The sequence below is a fragment of the Lonchura striata genome, chromosome 8, assembly GCF_046129695.1.
Source record: "Lonchura striata isolate bLonStr1 chromosome 8, bLonStr1.mat, whole genome shotgun sequence".
Taxonomy (NCBI): domain Eukaryota; kingdom Metazoa; phylum Chordata; class Aves; order Passeriformes; family Estrildidae; genus Lonchura; species Lonchura striata.
This window is the reverse complement of record NC_134610.1, coordinates 20,512,284-20,527,283: the sequence shown is the minus strand read 5'-3', so window position 1 is coordinate 20,527,283 and position 15,000 is coordinate 20,512,284. Positions and strand designations below refer to the sequence as shown.

Here is a 15,000-nt window from a genome sequence, read left to right as displayed (position 1 = left end):
CGCCAAACGCGGCCGCCCAGCTCCACCCGCAGTCAGGGGCGCCCGCGTGGGGATGCCGCTTACGGGGGGACCGATGCTCGGATCTTTCCCGGGGGTTTTCGGCCAGACAGGGACACACACCACAGACACAGGACGACAGAAGCGGCCGGGCTGAGCCGCGGCCCCGAGCCCTCGCTGGTGCGGACCGGACCGCCCAGTCCAACCAAAGGTGCAGCAGCCTGAGCCGTACGATGGGGAAGGTCCCGGTCCCCGGTGACTCCGCGGCCGCTCGTCCCCATGGCCGGCGCCGCTCCCGTCCCGCACTCCGCGAGCCCGCGGGGAGCCGGCGCGGGCGGGCTCCGCATTGGCTGTTGCTAGGTGACGTACGCCGCGCCACGTGACCGGTGTTAAATGCCGTCCCGGCGGCGCGCGGCGCGCAGAGTCCGTCCCGCTGGCGGCGGCGGGAGCGCGGCTGCACCGCCCCGGCGGAGCGCGGCGAGCATGGTGGCGCGGCTCTGACCGCCTGGCCCCGGAGGGGACGGCCGCGGGGCGGCGACCCGTGCCCCGGCGGGCGGGGGCGCGGGATGACAGGGGTGCTGGAGAGTCTGATGCCGGACATGCACACCAGCCAGATCTCCGCCGGCAGCTACCACCAGCACGGCGGCCTGCACAAGCCGCAGGAGTCCCCCACGCTGCCCGTCTCCACGGCCACCGACAGCAGCTACTACACCAACCAGCAGCACGGGGCAGCGAGCGGGCCGCCCTACGGCCCCGTGAGCTCCTACCCCTACGCGGGCGGCGGCACCGCCCCCTACTCTGCCAAGGCCGCCTACGACGTGGGTTACGGGGGCGCCTACGGCTCCTACGGGCCCTACGGCAGCAGGGCCTCGCCAGCCAACAATGACTCTGGTACGTCCGAGCCCCGCGTGGGGGACGGCTCGGTGAGCCTGGCGAGGAGGCGATCGGGGCTCTGGACACGGGGTGGGCCGGGAGAGCGCTCGTTCCCGGTGGGTCGCCCCGACGGGGCGGGCGGTGATGCCGAGCTGCGAGCAGGGCCCGAGGTACCGGGGGCGCCTCGCCTCACTGGGGTTGCCGTTTCTGCCGCAGCAGAGAAGGAAGACTGCGAGCCGGAGATTAGGATCGTGAACGGGAAACCGAAGAAAGTGCGGAAGCCCCGGACCATCTACTCCAGCTTCCAGCTGGCGGCTCTGCAGCGGCGCTTCCAGAAAACCCAGTACCTCGCCTTGCCCGAGAGAGCGGAGCTGGCGGCCTCCCTCGGCCTCACCCAGACGCAGGTAAGGCTTTTCCACCGCGGGGCCCCGGGCACGTCCCGCCCCGCCGAGGCCTGTCGCCCTCCGCGGAGTCGGGGGCGAGCGTAGGAGGAAGGGCGGCCCATGGCGCCTCGACGGCCCGGGGTGGGAGTGCAGGCGAAGAGGCAGCGCGGTGAGGCAGCGCCGGGAGTGCTCGGGGCTGCGAAAGCTGCGTGTCCCTGCACCGTCGCGGGCGGTCTGGGCGCCGGGAAGGCGCCGCAGAGGCAGCGGCCGCCTGACGCCCCTTTCTCCGCAGGTAAAGATCTGGTTTCAGAACCGCCGCTCCAAGTTCAAGAAGATGTGGAAAAGCGGAGAGATCCCAGCGGAGCCACCTCCCCGCCGCAGTTCTTCGCCACCGTCTCCCTCCTCGCCCCCAGCCTGGGACTTCGCTCCGCACCCACGTACCGCGGGCGGCGCCGGCACCTCCAGCCCCAGCCCCGCCGCCGCTTTCCTCGGTAGTTACTCGTGGTACCCGCCGGCCCCCGGCGGCCCGGCGCACCTGCCGGCGGCCGCTCCCCTCCCGCAGCCGGCGCAGCCCCCGCATCACCACGGCAGCGGCAATATCTTCTAGGCGCTGTAGTAGAGACTTGAGCCCGCGGGCCGCAGCCGGCAGCCGCGGGGCACCGACGCGCAGCACGGGTGTTTTGGTGAAGCCTGGCTCCGGCCCCGGCCATCCCGCAGGAGAGGAACTGCTCCGCTCCCCGTCCCGCCCCGTTGCCGCCGGCGGAGGGGCCCGTGTGCATTCGGCCCCGTGGGGGTCCTCCCTCCCTCCCGCCGTGAAAACAGCCACGCTGCGAAACAAGTACTCACCTCCCTCACTCCCTCCTCTCCGTCCATCTTCCTCTTCTTCCCCGACATTTGTATCAAACTATCGGTGCAGAACTCTGGTTAACTTTACTTTTTATTTTTTTAAAGTTGACAGGTGCCTTTGCGGATAACCTCACTTTGATGTTGGGGATTAAAAAAATAAAACTATTAAAAAAAAAGGATAAATAATTTTTATATGTAGATTTAAAACAGAAGCCTCCCCTATTTAAGGTATCCGTTTAAGCCGTGAACGAAACCGTCCTACGGGGGCAGGGGCCGGTCGCAGGCGGCGGTGCCGGTACGGCTCCCGCCCGTGCGCTGCCTCTGGGCTCGTTTCGTGCCCCGACGGGGCTTCCTCGCGTCGGGCGCCAGCCACAGCGAGCCCTCCTCTCCACTCCCTCTCCGCTCTTCCCCCGTCGGCAGCCTAGCCACTGACATGCCCCTGATCTGTTTGATGTCTAGCGTCGTGAAAAAAAAAAACCTGTATTTTTGGTTATTTATTATGGAAAACTTATACACTCATTAATGTTTCTTTTACAATAAGCAGAGAGTATTTAAATAAATTATTGTTTCCATGGTGCCCACGCTGAGTTTTTGGGGATAGGGAAATTTGAGGGTGTCGATTCGGACCCAGACGTTTGCTGAGACGGAGAGCCGCGTCCCCTCCGCCTCCTCTCCGTTGTAACAGTTGCCGCAAGCCTGCAACTTCCCTCCTCCTTCCCCTCTTTCCCGTCTACAATAAAATCTCGCCCCTGACAGTCTTCTTGGCGAGGCCATGAATCACTCAGCGCTGCCTGCAGCAGCCCAGAGCCGCCCCCCTTCCCCCTCTCCCGCCTGCTGGCGCCAGCGACATTTCACCCGGGACAGACTGTGCTGTCTCACAGCTTCCTATGGCCGTCCGGAGGGATTTGGGGCAGGGCCGATTCGTAGTAGTCCTGGAGCTGCTCCTCGGGCGCAGCCCTGACCATTTCGCCTCGCCCCACCCCGGCAATGGCAACCAAGCCGGTAACCTGCATGGGATCTTTGTTTGGGCCAGAGCTGGTGTTTGTCCCAAGCCCCTCTGGGGTGCTTCGAGGGCTGGAAGCACCTCAAGATGCTCCCCTTTGGGATACAGCCCTTCAGCTTCATCCCGCCTAGCTGAAATCCTCTGGGATGTACCTCGTAAGGGCAGCATCCCTCCAGGCCGAATCCCTTTCCAGGCAGTACCCCCTCCAAGTTGCAGCGTCATGGGATGTATCCCTCGAGGGCTGGACCCCTCCAGGATGTAACCCTCTGGAACGCTCCCTTGCAGCCCTCTGAGCTGAACCCTCCTCACTTTTATGACCTTTGCTGCACACTTTGGGATCGCCCCACACGGGATGCCACCTCCCGGCTGTGCCCCTCCAAGCTGTAACCCTGAGGGGCTGCATCCTTGGAGGGACTGTTGCTGGAAGACACAAAAGTGGGTGAAAGAAGGGATCTCTGGCCTTCATGATCACGAGGACCCCGCCATTCTTGGAGAGGGCACGGGGAGAGAAAGCCGTGTTGAAGACCCCATTGCAGACAAGAAGGCTCCGGCCAGCTTGCCCGGGGTCGGGAATGGCCAGCCTGGCCGAGACTCTTCCGAAAGGCCTTGGCATGAGGAGCCCGGGCGGGGCCGGGGAAGGCGGAGGGGGGCGGCCTCACTAGGAGACACGTCGGGAGGAGGGGGGAAAGAAGGGGGAAAAGAGGGAGGGGAGAAGGGAGGAAAGCGGGAGGGCAGATTTCTTCTGAGAGCTTGGGGAAAGCTTGGGGGCAAGGGGAGGCGGGGGTCGAAGGAGGAGTGAAGAAAAGCGAAGAATGACAGCGGCATGTTGGAAGACGAGAGTCGGGTGCAAAGAGGAGGGAGTGGGAGAGACAAAGGGGAAAGAGGCAGCTGCCCTCCAGTGCCGGCGCTGACCCGGCGGCGAGGACGGGGACGAGAGCCCAGAGCCGTCCCAAGAAGCAGCAGGGCCGACTCATCCCGTACCTCTCCCCCTCCTTCACCCTCCTGCCGGCCGCGGGCCACTGGTGGCAGTGGCCTTAATCACCCACTCGGACCGGGGAGAGGAAACTTCCCCGCTGGCGGACGGCGAAGCGCTGGGGCGGCGAGCACGGAGTGGGGAGGCACGCGTGGCTAGCAGCACCGCGGAGCCCCACGCCCCGGGGTCCAGCAGGAGCTGTGTTCCCGGCAGCGCGGTGTTTCCGCGGGCTACGACTTGGGGGCGAAACGGGGGGAAAGCGGGATACACCCCTTTGGCTGGTGACAAGCTTTGCTAAATCAGTCGTCCGGGATGCACGAGGAAGCCCTGGCCGCGGACCACTGTCGGGACGGAGACGATTCCCGTTCCCTCCCTGTCCCTCCGCCCCACCGCTTTCACAGGCGCTTCTCGCAGTTAAATAAAGTTCCCCCACACATCTGCGCCCCGGTCTCTCCTGGCCCAGTGTCTCCAGTCCGATGTAGCATTGCGGTGCGGGGTGTTGCTTGGTTCCGTGGGGTCTGGCAGGATGCCGACAGCTACGTGGGGTCCCTGGGTCAGGGACCTGCTCAACGGGGCAACGCTATCAGCGGTCGGGGAGAAGAGCACACCACACCCAGTACGGGAGCCTCCGCGATTTCTTTCTGTTATTTAGTATTTTTTTATTTATTTATTACTATTCATTTGCTGTCTGCTGGTAGCAGTTCTCTCTGGGCTGTCCGCACCGGGTGTATGCGGTGGGGTTTCTCGTCCTTCAGCACCCCCGTATCTCCCAGAGCCCTCCCAGGGTCCGTATTTCCCCCGCTGTTCGTATGCCAGATGCGGCTCACACCGTGCGGGAGTCGGCGGCGGCAGCGGCTGCAGAGGCGCGGTAGAGCAGCTCCCGCGCTCACCGCAGATGCATACGTACAGAGATATGCGTGTGTTTGTAACCTGTTTTCTTCTGCTCTTTTCCCGTCCGATGGGACGGGGCGGACACCGCTGAGAACCACGATCCCACTCACAAGTTGCGCGGGGATCGGCCTCCCGGAGCCGGCCAAAGTCGCGGGGAGCAGGATAACCGGGGGGCGAGAGATGCCCCGGCCTCCGCAGCTCTCCGGGAAGGGCTGCGGAGCGGGGGAGGGATCCTGCTGGGGGGGTTGGGACGATTCCACCCCACGTCCCAGAGCCGAGGTTCCCCCTTCCGCCCCCCGTCAGGCCTGGTCCCCGCTCCGGGCCGGGGGAGCGGCTGAGCGGGACCAGTCCCGGGGGGGCGACCGGGGTAAGTGACGGTTCCGCGACCAGCCTGGCCCGGGAGGGCGGCACGGCAGCCGCCCGGCCGAGGGGGCACCCTCTGCCCCCCCGGAGCACGGGCGGGGCCGGCCGGGCTTGTACCGTGGGGAGGCAATTTACTCATTTGCCCGGTGAAAAGAGAAAGCACGAGAAATTCAATTAAAGCGGCTCTGGCAAAAGGAGTTATTTGAGGCATGAATGTCTCCCCTAAAGCTGCAGCAATCATGTGGCATTAGACACTTCCGGAATCCTATAGCCAACTTGAAAAATCCCAGACCCCTTTTTTCCCTAATTTTTGCTCTGATCTGTAATTTTATCCACATTTGCACTAGTTTGAGCATTCTGGCTCTCCCATCTGAAAGCCTGCAATTACTATATAATTCTTCGCAATTTCACATGTCCTAATATGGACTGTAATTTTTGCGCAAGACAATTTCCTGCTATTTCAAGCATCAACATTGTCAAAGTTGTATGTACATAATAAATGGGAATATCAATGCATAGTTTTTAGCATAACATCTTGACTCCTCGATAATTATATCCGTTCGGAGCCTACGCAGAATTAGCCTGAATTGCATGGTAACTGCTGCTGCTTTAAAATTTTTAAAAATTACTCATAATTTTCCCAAAGATTACCAAGATCTCGAGTGCACAATGTCATCAGCGTAATGAAGAGTAAACATTTATGCTAATAATCTGCAATTTTTTTCATCAGCTATAAAGACAGAGGCTATATAGCAGAAAATTTCAGTCATATTCTGCAAGAGCAGAGCTGCAAAAAGGCTGCTGCGCTCAGAGGCATGTGCATCTCTGGGGGATCTCAATCCACATTTCCAATCTCAGGATATTATTATTGTGCTCGGCTTCTTTTTTTTTTTTTTTTTTTTTTTTTTTTCGCTTTCTTTCTCCCTCCCCGATCCTTTCCCTCTCTCTCACATTCTCTCGTTCTTCTAACTTTCGTAGCAAAAGCCGCGTTCGGTGCTTTGGTTTGTTGTAAAGCAAAGACTTGTGTCCAGAGCCTCAGGGACTGAGGCGAAGGTAAGGGTGGCGACACAGGCTCCTTTCTCGCGGGGGTAGGTGAGTGTACCGGGCGCGGGCCGGGAGAGGGGGGAAATACCGACGGCGGCTCCACCGACCCTGTCTCCCCGCAAAACTGCCCGCCGGCGGCACCGGGGCGAGGAAGGGAGTGGGGCGGCGGGCCGGGCGACGGGGATGCCGCGCACAGCCGAGCCGAGCCGCGCCGAGCCGAGCCGAGCCGAGCCGAGCCGAGCCGAGCCGAGCCGAGCCGAGCCGAGCCGAGCCGAGCCGCGGAGCCCGGCGCGGGCAGGGCGGCGCGGGGGCACTCGCCGCCCGGGACTGCCGCGCTGCCGGGGGCTGCCGGCGCCGGCGTGCGCTCGTTTTCGGCGGTGGTTTCGTGGTGTGCGTTTGTCGGTCCCTTGCGAAGGGGAGCGTTACTGCCCGGTCCCGAGCCGGGAGGCGGGAGGGTAAGACGCCGGTGCAGAGGGGGACATGGCACCTATTCACTGGCATGAGAGTGGCGGTGGCGGCAGGAGCGGGGTTAGGAGGGCGGCCGCGGGGAGAGCGGAGCGGGCGGCGGCGGGGATTTCTTATCCCCCTCTGTCAAACGAAGGGAGCAAATTCCGAATGCAAACGGGCTTGGGCTCTGATATTTGATTTTTTTTCTAGTTTCAGGGGCCGCTCTGTGCTCTGCAATTAGATTGACACATGTACAACATCCCCAGCTATTCAAGGGGGTTCGCAGGGACACTCCAAGGGGATTTTTTTTTTTCCCTTTTTCTTTTTGGGTGGAAGATATTAAAGAGGTATCTGTTGTTTGGCAATTTTGCTAAGTCTGTCTTCATTACTTCAACATTGTGCATTTGCTAATTTGGAAGCCCCTTCCTATTGACAGCTCTGCTCCATACACCTGCAAGCAATTTGCAGAGCTCCAATATAGGAGAATTGCAGAGATGGCAGCTCGCACCTATTTTATTTTTTTTTTTCTTCGCTTTTCTCAATGCACAGCAAATTTGGCTTTCAGTGCGTTATCTCTTTTGTTAATGCAAAAAGATTCCCTGGGCGAAAAAATTGCTCATAATTACCAGAGAGATGGGGAAACTGCATTAGAATAAATAAACCTGAAATTACTGTAATTATGTTGTGTTTGATGGGCTCGGCTTGTAATCAAGAAGAGAATACAGTGAAATGATGCTGACCCTCTTGGGTTTGCAGCTGTACGCGCACTTTGGGGTCTTTTTTTGCAGAAAAGAGTCATTTTGATCATCATTAAGCTGTGTGTAACCTATTTCAGAAGTGTTTGAAAATGAGGGGCACTTTTTTTTTTTTTCCCCCAACAAGGAAAAATATATCCCAAAATTACATTTTGCCATTTACGGACACATCCATAAGGTTGTATTTGCCGGGTGACAATTGGTAAAGGTATAATATTCGAAATCAGGGCTTAATCATTGTAATGAGGTATTGTTTCAATATAAGCACCTTTGGATTATTCATAGTTTAATTAATATCCTCATTATGAAAATCTTCGAATCAGATATTTGATGAACTACTTGTCAGCAACAAGGCAGAATTAATTAGGCCTGTATTGAGATTAACATTTCCAAATGTACAATTATAATAGCCTCTAACTCAAGATCGCCTCGCTGAGAGAAAACGGTTAATTTCTCTATTTGAACTGTTAGCAAGCCGTTATTGAATTAGGAGAAGCTAATATATCTTTAAAGCTCTCCGAGCTGCTTGAGCACCCCTCTTCGGCCCGGCCAAAGGCGTTTGGTCACCGGCAGAGCCGCCGCGGGAGCTGTGTGGGTCCTGGGGCGCTACGGGGGCCGCGGAGCTCTCCGGCTCGCTCGGGACTTCGGGCCGCTCGGGACCAGACTCGGGCCGTGGCCCTGCGGGAAATGCGGCGCTGCGGAGCGTGTGGTGTCCGATGCAGCGCCCCGCGCCGCCGCGCCGCGTGTGCGCGCTGGGGCGGATGCTGCGCTGCCGCGCCTCGGCTGCGCACCGGGGAGTGGGTGCGTATCTCGGGGCACGCGAGTGAGCGTGGCCCCCGCGGGGCTGCACAGCAGATCCCTCGCGGAGCCTGCGCGCAGAGATGCGCACGGGCAGCCGGCCGAGCCCGGCCGCTGCCGGCTTCCTCCGCTCTGCAGCGCTTTACCCACCCCAGCAATAGCCACGGGTTGTGCCGGCGCTGGTCCAGCCCGGGGAGCGGGCACGGCTCAGTCCAGGGCTGGATGACCGCGGCGGTACCGGCACAGCTTCGCCTCCCGTGGGATGAGAGGGTAGACGGCCGGCTCGGCTGTTGGGACGGGGCCCGGGGCTCTCTCGGCTTGAGCACATCCCCTTCCCGTCCCAGCAGCTGTGCCCGGCTTCCCCCGGCTCCGAGCAGCCCCTCCACGGAGGGTCCCCGATCCATCGCGACGGCTGCCACCGCCTAACCGGGCCCGGCCGGGCGCACGGGGGACAGGCTGCCCTGTCCGGGGCGCGTCGCTCCTCCGTCTCGCCTCCCGGTTTACGGCCACCGCCGTCCCGCCGCGGAACGCGGAGCCTGGCCCGGACCCCGCTGCCGGCCGCGCTACGGGACAGGGAGCATGCGTGTCTCTTTTTCCAAACCATAATTTTACTGTCTCAAAGAAACTTTATAACTTATGTACAAAGATTTGTGTGGGTTTTTTCCATTTCCTCCCCCAGATACAAAGCAATAAGTTAACATTCTCAATATAAAACTAAACTTTGACATATAGAACACTAAACACAGCCGAGCTCAGTTTATCACATTTTCCGAATTTCACAAGTAAAATGTCAAGATCTCAGTACACAAAGCATCATGTTTTACAGCCACACGAAACAGAACAGAAATAATAATTATAATAATAAAAAAGGCTAAATTTGTGCAACATGTTTACAGAACAATAATAATAATAATAATAATAATAATTAAGAATAAAATATGTACAGCGAGTAGCTCCTGCACGTCGATTTGTGCATTTCGACTTCGGGCCGGCTTTGCACGGGGAGGCCGCGCCGGGACTGCGCCGGTGTGCCCGCCCGCCCTCCCGGTGGGTCCCCCCCGCCGCCCTCCGGGATGTCGTTCCGTCCTCTGCGCCTTGCTTCACCTCAGCAAAGCGCTGGCAGCTGCTGTAATTCCACTTCAGGGTACCAAACAATGTGCATTTATTTCCTTCGTTAAATACTCGAGAAATGCAAATCATTCGGACCAAAACTTCCCACACCAGCGAAGTATAAAAGTTACTGTCAAAGTTAAAATCGCATCCTTCCCTCGTCGTGATTTATTCGGGGAGAAGGGGGGGGAACGGGACGACGGACCGTCTGTGGTTTTGTTTAAACTGTGCGTCCAAGCAATACACTCAGCAAGCTGAGTTCGTTTCTAGTACTCTCATAGTGGTAATTTAAATCAATAAATAAACCCCCTGTCTTCCCCTTTTAACAACAACAAAAAATATACAGATGGATAGTGAAAGGTACAGAAAATGTCGCGGGAAAGAAGCTCTGGTAAATTGTAAAGCTTCCTTCCCCTTTGCAATTTAAGAGACGGTCAGATCGCGGTAGTAAATAAATGACCTACATTTCAACAGACACAGACAGACAGACAGGACAGAGGAGAGGGCTTCCCCGCCCCCCAGACATCTTTTTCTGATTGTCCCACAAAGCCGCGGCCGGCGCTCGCTCTGCTCCCAGGCTGTTGTGCGGTGCTCGGGGCCGCTCCGTCAGCTGTCAGCGGTGGGAACCGGCCCGCATCACATCTGTGCTCTCCTGCACCGAGCTACCGTGCAGCGTCCTAATGGCTGGATGGGCAAGAGACCTCCTGTTTGTTTGTTTGCTTGGGTTTCTTTTGTGGTTTTGTTTTTCTTTTTTTTTTTTTTAATTATTTCTCTCTTTCCCCCTCTTTTTTCCCCCTTTCCTTTTATTTAGTTTCTTCCTTTCTTTCTTTCTTTCTTTCTTTTTTTTGTTTTGGTTTTTTTTTTTCCCCTGTAATAATTTTAATTCTTTTCGGGACCGATAGTGCTTGCATTAGGGGAAAATGTATATATAATCACATCAGTTGCGGCTGCTGCATAGCTTCTTGGTGGGCCGAAGGATACCACGACGTGTAGCTGGGGATGTAGGTGCCCGGGGTCCCCGACGAGGCCTTACCAGAGGCGGAGGTGGTATTCCACACTGGAGGCACGGGTGGCGAGCTGCCTGAGAGAGCCCTGCCGTTGGTCAAGGCGCTGCTCTCCAGGGCGGCCCCTCCTTGCTTCATCAGCTTCTTGAATTTGGAGCGCTTGTTCTGAAACCAAATCTTCACCTGCAAAGGGGAACGGAGCAGGGTTCAACATCCCTCGGTACGGTCCAGCATCCCTCCATCACTCCCAGGGCAAGACGGACCCCCGCCGGCGGCCCCCCAGCTTCTCTCCCTCATTCTCCCCGCGACTGCTGTGTTATTTTGTGACGCCAAGGCACCCAGCAGGAGCCCCCTGGGCCCACTCCGGCGGGCTCTGCGGGGGCTTCCGCAGCACCGGGAGCGCCCCGCGGCGGGACGGGTGTCACCCTGGGCCCCGTTGCCCACGGCTGTGACCCGTGTGTTTTACGCGTGTGGTCTCCTATGCAGACGGTGGGGACACGGAGGGGACACGGGATAGGGGCCGGCTCAATCGGAGCTGTACCTGGGTCTGGGTGAGTCCCAGAGATGCTGCGAGCTCGGCTCTTTCGGGGAGAGCCAGGTACTGAGTCTGCTGGAACCTCCTGTTCAAAGCCTGTAGCTGCAAACTGGAGTAAATAGTCCTGGGTTTGCGGATTTTTTTCCCTTTCCCATTAAAGCGAACTTCCCCTCCTTCTACCACAGTGCTTTTCTCCGATTCGGCCCCTACAAACAACAAACGACGCAGAATAAATAATAATAATAGCAGCAATAGCAATAATAGCAGTAACAGTAATAGCAGCAGCAGCAACAGCAGTAACAATAACAACAGCAACATCGACAATAACAGTAATGAGAAGGAAGAAAAGTGAAGCTCGAGTAACGCTAACAAAGGCTCCGGGCGATTATGGCAGCCCAGGCGTCTTCCCAGCGAAAGTTTGCTATTTTTACAGGCTGCAGTTTAGGTTTAATTACCCTTAATTGCATACATTGTTTATAGCGCTACGCAATAAATAATTACGAAGACTAATACGTGCACATCTGGGTTGGTTTATTTTCCAGCCAAGCATTGTATGCTCTGTGTATTGGTCCCCTGTGATTCTCAGCCTCTCTTGACTAATATTTTGTAATTTAATTTAATTTTTTCCCCCGATAGATTTTTTTTTTAATACAACACCCTCCCTTCCCGCCTTGCCTTCCCTCCTCCCCTCCCCCCCCCTCCCCAAAGCCGAGTGCACCTACCTGTCTCCTCTAACCGGGTCTGAGTCAGGCTGGAGCTGTTGGGGTAGGACTGCACTGAACTGATGTAGGGGTTGGTCGAGTGGCTGCTGACCGAGTTCACATAGGGGTAGCCCAGCGGTCGGGAGAAGGACGAAGCTGTGCTGTACGAGCTGTCAGGCTGAGAGTGGCCCGCGGAGTGTAAACAGTGCATGGAATAGTGTCCATGGGACATGGGAGAAGGAGACATTTGCTGGCTGGGCGGCCCAAACTCCATAAAGACAGCCTTCCCTGAGACGGGGCTATTTAGACTCTCTGGCATGGTAGTCATGGTCATTTCTTGTCGCTTGGTCTGTGTGTGTGTTCTCTCTTCAGCTTGCCTTTTTGGGGTCTGTTGTGTTTCTCAGGACAGGAAAGAACCCAATTTAAGCGAAACAGGGTTTTTCACTTTCCATTCATAAGAAAATGGAGTTTGTCTCTTTGAAAAGTCTAAGCATGATGCTGTAGATCTACACAAACTCGCCTAAAAGCTTTGACTCAGCCAAGTCTATGAATATTCATGAGACGGCGGAGCTGATTGGTCCGCCGTCTTGCATAATCGCTTTGGATTGGTCCGAGGCGCTCGGGGCTCGCCCGGACCCCGGTGAGCGCGGAGAGCCGGGCTGGCGGCGCCGCGCTTGCCCGAGCGCCGGCGGCGGCCGCACGCCCGCCCCGCTCCCGGCCGGCCCCGGCACGGAGCCGCCCAGGAGCCCACTCCCATCGCAGGCCGCCCGCTCCCGCTGCCGGCGACCGAGGGCGCCGATCCGGACTTTGGCGGAAGGCATCGCAACTCCCTGCACCCTTCTCCGCCCCTCGCCGCGAAGGCGGCGCGGAGGGGAGAGCAGCCGTGCTCCGCCGGGCCCGGCGGGCTGCAGGGGTTCTTGTAGCTGCCCGCCCCGCTCCGCAGCCGGCGGCGGGACCCGCGGACAAAGCGAGCGGCCCCCGCCCGCCGGGCCCCGCGCACTCCGCGGGCGCGCAGGGGTTCTCGGCCCCGGCCCGCGGGTCCCGGCGCCGGCCGCACCTCCCGATCGCGCCGCCCGGCTATTGCCGCTGTTGCTTTAAAGGGAAAAAGCCATCCAACCAAAGTCGCCCTGAAAGGGCCCAACGGCACATTTGAGCTTAAAATGAAAACTTCCGCGTGCGTGAGCGGTAAATGAGGTGGGACTTAGGAGATCCTCCCCAGAAAGCCCACGATGAATCCCAAATTACTTTGCTAGATAATTAGAAAGTGTTGATAATTATTTATTTCATAATTCTGCGGTGTGACTGTAACAGGAAAATGATCTTGTGAAAGTTCACACGTGCAGATGTATTAGTTACTGATTCATTTGATTAAATGCTAGTCTCAAGTGCTCTGATCCACAGCTGAAGGCGGCCCCATTAGCATAACACTGATGTTTAATTTTCATACGCATAATTAGCCATATATTTAACACTAATAGCAACATGCAGCCTTCCAGCATTAAACAGCCTGGGATTTGATCTGGCCTGGGCTGAACTTTCCCGGTTACACCTAGGCAGTCTAGGGTGCGCAGTTATCACTGCACTACATCTATGTAATCAAGCACATTTTGGCAAAGGGAGAACACCAATAAAAATGAACATTCAAAAGAAATCGCAGTGTTGATGTCGTTAGAGGTACTAGCGCCGGCAGCGGGGCTTGGGCACCCCCGGCAGAGCCCGCATAGTGTTCAGGCTCCTTCGGGCAGCGACGGCCCTTGAAGCAGCCGGCCCCTGACTGTGCAAAGCTGGCACAACCGAGCCCCTCTGCTCCCTTTATTTTTTTTTTTTTTTCCTTTCATTAGTGGCTCTGTCGGTTTTAATTGCCCGTTTCCTAACGACTCTTTTACCTCCTTTCCCCCTTCCCCCCCCGCCCCTTTTTTTTTTTCTCAGTTGTTTTGGGTTTTTCTTCCTTTGCTTGCAATGCGCGAAGTTAATTCTCGCTAACTCTCCGAGGCTTGGCGCAGAAGGGGCAGTGACGGTGTTTCTGCACGCACACGGTGCCCCCCGGCAGCCAGCTCTGCCCTGCTGCCCATGGAAGTGACCATCCGAGGCAGGTCAGCGAGCTTGACCGGGCAGGGAGCAGGGCGGCCCGGCAGCTCCGGCACCTTCGCCGGCCTCAGCCTGACAACTGCGGAGAGGGGAGGCTCCGCGTCCGCCGGGACCGCCGTCTTCTCCTCCGATCGGCCGGACACAGGCAGTCCCGGGCCGAACCACAGTCCCTCCATCCCCGCCAAAACCTCGCGGAGCAGTCGGTGAGGCTCTGCTCGCCCCCCTCCTGCAGAGCAGGGCCCCCCGGCCCTCCGCGCACTGCTGGTCCCGCTCGGCGCGGCTTCGGCGGGCGCGGAGGGGCCGCGGCCACGGGACGTCCTGACGCCCCGGGAGCGACTGCCACGTCGGGACTCTCCTCGTGCTGGCCCGGCAACACAATCTGCATGATGGGCTTGTGCGAGGCGCTGGCTGCCCCGAACAGTCGAGACATCTCTTCAGTCTCGCTCGTAATTAGGATTACAAAGGTGCGCCGTCAATGCCTCCGCCTGGCCGCCAGCGCTCTGCGGCGGCCGGTACAACTCGCAGTCCCACCAGAGTTACCGGCGGGACTTCAGAGCGCAGTGATTACCAGGAGCTGCCGGCAGTCCCCCTGCTCCCGGCTGCCCCGTTCCCACCTCATCCCAAGCCGCGGTAAGAGCAAGACAGGAGGCAAAGGGCAGGATGGTGAGAAACTTGGCACCTGCGGTGGTGTCCAGGGGCTCCCGGCGTGGCCAAAATCCACGGGAGGCACCTCTGGTGGACCTCCGGGACACGCTGGACACCCAGCTGCCCCCAGCGCCCCTCAGAAGGGACGTAAGGGACCAAAATACATGTCCCTCCAGGCAATGCCAAATGTCCTTTGCACTGTTAATATCTGCGTATTTGTAAACTTGGCTGCATCGTTTGTTTTGCAGGTTTTATGGTTTTCCAAACTCCTCTCAGGGAGGATGAGGCTGAGTGGCTGCCCCGCGGTGTTAGTTGTATTCAGGGAGGGGGACCCCACTTTTTGAAAAGCTGCTGTTAGAAACTATTAGAGCTGGGAGCTCACTGTACTTGAATGAAAACAAACAGCAGAGTAAAGCCATAAGAAAGCAGTGGTCCAGGACCACTGAGGGAGCCAGTGCTGAGCCACTCTGGTTGCCTGAATGTGCAACTGGCCAGTCCTCAGCATGCGACCCCATCTGCCTGCAATGAGGGCCAAGTTATTTGT

The 15,000-nt window shown here is 58.0% G+C and overlaps 2 protein-coding genes across 2 annotated transcripts; one reads left to right on the top strand and one right to left on the bottom strand.

Annotated features, from left to right (window-relative positions):
• Positions 1 to 429: 429 nt before the first annotated feature.
• Positions 430 to 2,681, top strand: DLX2 (distal-less homeobox 2). The gene is made up of 3 exons (XM_021552401.3): positions 430 to 888; positions 1,087 to 1,274; positions 1,546 to 2,681. The coding sequence occupies exons 1-3, from the start codon at positions 564 to 566 to the stop codon at positions 1,858 to 1,860; spliced, it is 828 nt and encodes a 275-aa protein (XP_021408076.1). The 5' UTR covers positions 430 to 563; the 3' UTR covers positions 1,861 to 2,681.
• Positions 2,682 to 9,520: 6,839 nt separating this feature from the next.
• Positions 9,521 to 12,313, bottom strand: DLX1 (distal-less homeobox 1). Its single transcript, XM_021552370.3, has 3 exons — positions 11,745 to 12,313; positions 11,029 to 11,228; positions 9,521 to 10,670 (listed from the first exon to the last, which is right to left on the bottom strand). The coding sequence occupies exons 1-3, from the start codon at positions 12,055 to 12,057 to the stop codon at positions 10,416 to 10,418; spliced, it is 768 nt and encodes a 255-aa protein (XP_021408045.1). The 5' UTR covers positions 12,058 to 12,313; the 3' UTR covers positions 9,521 to 10,415.
• Positions 12,314 to 15,000: the final 2,687 nt, after the last annotated feature.